Source organism: Tupaia chinensis, unplaced genomic scaffold (genome assembly GCF_000334495.1).
Source record: "Tupaia chinensis unplaced genomic scaffold, TupChi_1.0 Scaffold000628_1, whole genome shotgun sequence".
NCBI classification, from domain to species: Eukaryota; Metazoa; Chordata; class Mammalia; order Scandentia; family Tupaiidae; genus Tupaia; species Tupaia belangeri.
In genome coordinates this window covers 2213352-2220185 of record NW_006160148.1, presented here as the reverse complement: position 1 = coordinate 2220185, position 6834 = coordinate 2213352, and the positions used below count along the sequence as shown (strand labels likewise).

At 54.5% G+C, this 6834-nt stretch overlaps 1 protein-coding gene across 6 annotated transcripts in view; it reads left to right on the top strand.

The window, feature by feature from the left end:
- Positions 1-3689, top strand: part of PAFAH2 (platelet activating factor acetylhydrolase 2) — a 51362-nt gene extending 47673 nt beyond the window's left edge. For 5 of the 6 annotated variants that reach the window (XM_014591968.2, XM_006159427.3, XM_006159426.3 and 2 more), the window contains one exon: positions 2712-3689. In XM_014591968.2, the coding sequence (XP_014447454.1) occupies positions 2712-2806 (95 nt within the window). In that variant the 3' untranslated portion in view covers positions 2807-3689. The remainder of the gene's footprint in view (positions 1-2711) is intronic. The other variant, XR_336144.3, reaches the window with a different exon arrangement.
- Positions 3690-6834: the final 3145 nt, after the last annotated feature.

The following is a 6834-nucleotide window of genomic DNA, read 5'->3' as shown; positions in this document are numbered from 1 at the left end:
GAGGGAACAAAGCAGGGAGACGATGCCGTATGACCCTGACATTCTCTGTCACTGGCAGCTCTTCTGCCAAAGATGACTCCAGTAAAATGTGCAACTCATTTGCTTTGAGTCTGTAATTGGTTTGGTGTACACTCAGGAAAAGGATGAAACATTTAACAAAATTAAGTGTGGTTTGGTTTAAAAGTATTAATCCTTCTTTGATTTTTTTTTTTTTCTTTCATGGCATGAAAGCCTCCAGGACAAAAGTTGTCTAGTGGGGGCACGTTCTCTCCTTACCCCCCATCAGTCAGCCCTGCCCCTGGCCACCTCCACCACTTCCCTGTCTGGCTCGCTTTCCCCTCCGTTTCACATCCTATATAAAATCTTACATTTACTGCTTGTCTCTGCCTGCTAGATACGAGCTTTCTGAGGACCAGAGTTTCTGTTTTATCCACGTGTTTTTTGTTTGTTTGTTTGTTTGTGTTTTTTTTTGTTGTTGTTATACAGCACGTTGCTTGCCAGAAGACAGAAACAGAGAGACAGAAAACAAGAAATCACCCCCCAGGTGGGATGGCCACGCCGCAATCCCTTCTCCCCCATTCTCCTCTCAGGATCTTGGGCATGCACGCACATGCGTCTGGCATGAGTTTAAGCCACCGGGTCCAGGACTCGAACTGCGGTCGACTACATGGGAGTCTAGCAATGTAGCCATTACGCCCTCTGCTGGTCCCCCACGTGTGTATTTTTAGCACCAAGAGAGAGCACTACTTGAAGTAGGCGCACCAAAGGCCTGTTCCACACTGAGCTTGGCAGAGTGCTCAGGATCCCAAGGCCAGCCTCGTAGTCCAGTGGTCAGGAGAGCTGGATCGTACGTGGCTGACTGTGGCTCACGTCCTGGTCCTAGCAGCTTGAGAGCCATGCTAGGCACATGCGTGTGCATGCCCCAGGTCCTGACAGGGCGGAGAAATGGAGACAGGATCAGGTGAGGCCACACCTCAGTGAGGAGTGTGCTTTCCTTCTCGCTGTCTCTCTGGCGAGTGCACAGACTCACTGGGAATAAAAGGGGGGGGGGCAGCAGGTGGTATTGGTGGCTAGGGTGCTAGACTCCCACATGGTCAACTATGGTTCGAGTCCTGGACCTAGTGGCTTGCTTTCTCACTCTCTGTGTCTCCCTAGTGAGCAAACGTGCCCTAAAGCAAATTCTGAAATAATAATACGTAAAATTAAATTATTTTTAGAAAACAGAGAGTAGTCACGGCCCCTGTCCCCCCAGGGACACCATTTGCTTGCTCAGCTGTGTCTCGCTTCCTCTGCCCAAGGGCGACACCGTTCTTCAGTGTGCAGTCAGACCCATCTGCCTGTGGTCCACAACTTTCTCTTGAATCATACCCGGGTTTGCTGCTTCATGATGATGCCACCCTGTCGCTTTGCTGGCTGGGGTATCCGGTGGCCACCTCCCTAAATCTAGTAGACAGTTCACTTTCTCTACCCGGTTTGAATCTTCTCTTTACTACTCACCAGCTCTAAGGGCCTCGAGCCAGTCAGGGAGCTTCCCTGAGCCTCAGCTTCCTTCTCTGCAAAGTGGAGTCACTGCAGGCGCGTAGCTCGTAGGATCCTGTGAGTTCAACATCGTCACAGGACGCCTCGCTCGTGCTCAGGCCGGTCCTCCTTCCGTAACTGCTCGTGGGAAGTGTGCGTTCTGATTGGGCCAGACGGTGACGTAGTGGTAAATGCCACCTTCTGTGAGGCCAGGCCACGTGGGCAGGTTCTGGGGTCGTGTCCAGAGACCTGAGCACGCTGCTGTGTGCGCCCGGGATCCAGGACGGCTGAGGCTGTGGTGGACTGTGGCGAGACCCTCTCAGGGAGGCTTGCTTTCTGTTTCTCTCACTCCTGGGAGAAACCAACAAAGAAACTTTTAAAAGGTCTATTATGAAAAAACTCTGCACAGATTTCAAAAATCTTTGCACCAAAATTAACTTGTATTTTTTTAAGAATTATTTTTATTTAACTTTATTTATCTATTTACTTAAATTTGACCGGATTAAGGATAGAATGACAGAGAGGGGGAAAGTGAGAAAGCAAGCCGCCAGGTCCAGGCCTTGAACCGCAGTCAGCCGTGTGGGAGTCCAGTGCCCTTAGCCACCACACCACCTGCCGGCCCCAAAATTCACTTGTATTTTAATTCTCTTTTCCATAAACTTTTTTTTTGGGGGGGGAGAGATTTTCACTATAGGGCACGTGCGCTTGCCAGACAGACAGACAGAGACATAGAGACAGAAAGCGAGAAATCACCCCCCAGGGGGGATGGTCACGCCGCAATCCCTTCTCCTCCATTCTCCTCTCGGGACCTTGGGCACGCACACACATGCGCCCGGCGTGAGTTTTTTAAGCCACCGGGTCCGGGACACGAACCGCGGTCGACTACGTGGGAGTCCAGCGACATAGCCATTACGCTAACTGCTGGTTCCCTTTCCATAAACTTTTTGAAGTCCTCGCATATTACCCCGTTAAGATCATCATTACTTGCTATGAATTCAGCAGGTGGTCTATAGAGCCCACTTCTGAAGGCACTGAGTAAATAGCAGTCCCATTTCTGCTTCCGTCACAGCCACCAGGACCAGCCCTCTTGGGTCCCAAGTGCTCCTCCGGAAATGAGCCGCCCAGTCTGCAGTATCCCCCCTTGACCCTCACCCGACAGGGATCACCTAACCTTCCTTCTTTTTCCCTTTTAGACCTGAAAGAGGACTATGATCGATGGGATAACCTCATTGAAGGCATCGGGCCGTCGCTCACCCCCGGGGCCCCGCACCATCTGTCTAGCCTGTAGGCACCCCGGCCGTCTGTGAAAGGTCCTCACTGGAGCTGCTTCGGTTCCGGGGCTGCCCACGGCCCCCACAGCCTCCTCGTAGGAGGGGCCAACCTGACCCTCACGACGAGAGGGCGTGATCACCATTAATTGGGTTACTGGGAACTCTGATCTTGGACTCGTTGATCTTCAGCTCACCCTGGGACTCGGATCACTTACTAATGGGCATACCGATGTTCAGGGGCGTGAGCCCTGCCGGTGTGGGGGACGAGCTGTGGGTGCAGCTGGGCGCCTGGCCAGCACGGCCAGCCAGCGAGGGTGGAGGACTCTTCCTACCTCAGGGCTTCTAACTTCACCCAGCCCTGCCTCTCCCTCCCTGCTGGCCTGCCCCACTCCAGGGCCACTGGGTGGCATGAGCACCGGAGATGGCTCTCCTGGCCGAGGACCGCCATGGGATGTCTGTTGTTTTCCAGTCTCCCACTCCAACTCTCTCTAACGTAGCCGCGGGCCCGCAGAGCCACAGGCGTTAGTCTGAGCTCAGGGAGGGCCGCCGAGGTGCAGAGGGATGCCCGCGAAGCTCCAGGTGTCTGGGTTTTGCTAACCGCATATCTTGGCAGGAAACAAGCCAGTAAGTGAGATGGGGAGGGGAGGGCCAGTGTTGAGCAGCCAGCTGCACAGGCCTTTGCCACCAGGGGGAGGTAGTTTAGCTCGTCACAGCTCAGGGGTTGGGGCTCCCCGGTCCTGCCTTGGACCTCAGATACTCCGAACCGCAAACTTGCTGGGTGCTTTCGTTGTCTGTCTTCTGGCTCTGAGGCCCTCACCCCAAATCTCAGCTGAGATGCAGATTGAATTTCCATTGTGTGCTATTTATAATATGAATGAACTTCACATTTGCCGAATGGTATGTTGGAATATTCTATTTAATCTGCATTAAGCAAGATGGGGAAGCCATCTGGAATGTTCTCCTTCTGTCTTCCTTTTTTTGCTTATCACGTGGATGCATGTGGGGGGACCTTGAAAGGAAAGGAAGCCTTCCTAGGGGCCTGGTTCAAAGCCGTTTCAGAACAACCTGAGACTCCCCCTCTACCACCCAGGGCTCCTCACCCCAGTCCCGCAGGGCCCCGATGAGGCAATGCACGTCTACACCGGAGGTCCGAGGTGTCGGGGCCACCGGGACAAGTTGGGCCCACAGCTAGCTCCCTTTTTTGTTTTTCTTTACTTTCTGCTCTAGGGTGCATGCAATTACCAGAGAGAGACAGGGAGAGGGGGCGGGAAAACCACCGCCAGGGGGGTGGCCACAGTGCAGTCCCTCTCCTCCATTCTCCTCTGGGGATTTTGGGTACACACGCACATGGACCTGGCATGATTTTCAAGCTGCCAGGTCCAGGACTTGAACTGTGAACTGGCCACTTGAGATCCAGTCCCTTAACCTCCACACCAACTGCTGGCCCAGAACTGCTGTCTTTCTAAGAGGTGAAACCCCAGGTCTGTCGTGCCTGCGGGTCTCTGGGAGCAGCTGTGGTTAGAGCCCGATCTCTACAGTCAGACGTCCTGGGGTTGCCTGCACCCCGCCCACCGGTCAGCGTGAGCAACGACATTCTTTCCGGTCTCAGTCCCGCCCTTTTTTATTCTTCTTTTTTGGAGAGGTTTTTGCTATAGGGCACGTGCATTCTCCAGAGAGACAGAGAGGGACAGAGAGACAGAAAGCGAGAATCACCCTCCGGGGGGATGGCCACGCCACCACAATCCCATCTTCATTCTCTCGGGATCTTGGGCACACACATGCACACTAACCCAGCATGAGGTTTTGTTTTTGTTTTGTTGTTGTTGTTGTTGTTTTTGAGAGGTTTTTGCTATAGGGCGTGTGCACTCACCAGAAAGACAGAGACAGAAAGCGAGAAATCACCTCCAGGGGGGATGGCCACACCACAATCCCTTCTCCATTCTGCTCTCGGGATCTTGGGCACACACACACACACGCCTGGCATGAATTTAAGCCACCAGGTCCAGGACTCAAACCGCGGTCGACTACATGGGAGTCCAGTGACATAGCCATTATGCCAACTGCTGGTCCCAGCATCTGGTGTGAGTTTAATCTACCAGGTCTAGGACTTGAACCAGGTCTAGGACTCCCATGGGCTACATGGGAGTCCAGTGACATAGCCATTTTGCCAACTGCTGCTCCTAGCGCCTAGCATGAGTTTTAGCCACCAGGTCCAGGACTCGGACTGTGCTCGGCTACGTGGGGGTCCAGCAACACAGTCATTATGCCAACTGCTGGTCCCTCAGTTCCTGCATTTCTAAAGCAAGGGCCTGCACTGTCAGTAGTTCAGAGAACTGAGAGGGTAATAACCCAGGGGTTATTCTATAGTATGCTTTCTATTTTCCAAACATAGGAACTTTTTCTGGTTATTTTGTCATTCTTATTTTCTGGCTTAATGGTTTTGTGGTCATAGGGAAATGACCCACATGGTTTCTGTTCAAGATTTGTCAACACTTGCTTTTTGGCCCAGCGCGAGGTTAGTTTTGTAAAGCTCCCGCACACTCAGGAATACCGTCCTCTGACGTCTGCGGCTTGCTCTCCTACTCAGCCACGCGCCATGGAAGTCCTCTGCGTGCAATTCAGCTGTACAGCAGGGCCTTCCCACCCTCACGCAGGGGCCAGGGCCTCCCAACTTCCCCAGAGCCAGCCCCTGGCCGGCTTGGAGCAGGTGGCGGGCCCGTTCCAGCAGCGGGCAGGGCAGCGTAGCCCTGGGATGGCTTAGACCCAGGAATAATGCAGGCGCATTTGTAAAACCCAGCGCAGACCTGAGCCTCTCCTCCAGTGGCTCAGACCGGACCTCCGCCTCCTTCAGCTCTTGAGCTGGGGAGGACTCATTTACCCAACAGCTTCCCCTGTAACTGAAGGTTACTCTTTAAACTGCAGAACAGCCATATATGGAGTATTTTGAGTGGTAACCTACCAGAAAGATAAAGCACACTTTATTTAAACTCGCCACAGGGCACATGTGCTCACTGGAGAGAGAGAGAGGGAGGGGGAAGTGAGGAGACACCCCCGTGGGGTGGTCACGCTGTAATCCCCCCCCTTGTGATTCGGGCGCACACGCACCCAGTCTGTTTCTTGAGGCTGCCGCGTCCAGGAGTCAAACCACGCAGCCGGCCAGGTGGGACCCTGCTGCCTCCACACACCAGCCTGGCCCCACTCTTCTTTTTTTTTTTTTTTTTTGGAGAGGTTTTAGCTATAAGGCGCGTGCGCTCGCCAGACAGACAGAGAGACAGAAAGCGAGAAATCACCCCCCAGGGGGATGGTCACGCCGCAATCCCTTCTCCTCCATTCTCCTCTCGGGATCTTGGGCATGCACGCACACGCGCCCGGCGTGAGATTTAAGCCACCGGGTCCGGGACGTGAACTGTGGTCGACTATGTGGGAGTCCAGCGACATAGCCATTACGCTAACTGCTGGTCCCCTGACTGGACTTTTTAGGGTGTCTCAGTCAGTATGGACTACGATGGTAACAAGCAGCTCCCCGAAGCGGGAAGCGTTCGGCCGCTGCCCACGCTGCCGTGCTCCGTGGGTCAGCTGTGGGCTCTGCGCCACCTTCGCCCTCGCTGGGGCCCAGGCTAGCAGAGCTGCTGCTTTCTGGAAGCAGCCCTGTGCCACGAGGAGCTGCAGACAGCGTGGAGACACACCTGCGGTTCTGAAGGCTGCTGCCCAGGAGCGATGCACGTCACCTCTGCTCACTTCTCAGAAGCCTGGCGGGTCACCTGGGCATCCCTCAACGCCTGTCCTAGCAGAGCCAAGATGTCTGTGGCCACGCCTCGCGTCAGAGGAGTGGGCCCGGCTGTGGCGGTGTGGCTAGCTGCTTGCACCTGCTGTCCACGGCCCGCAGCTTTCCTGTGGGTTCCGTAGGCTGCTGCTCCGACATTGCGTCGTCTATGTGGCCGGGTCGCCACCCCACTGTCCACCCTCTTGGCTGTGCCAGCCCCTCGCGGCCCTGGCATCCACGGCAGGCTTGTGACTCCTGCTGCAGAATCAGCCGCGGTATTTA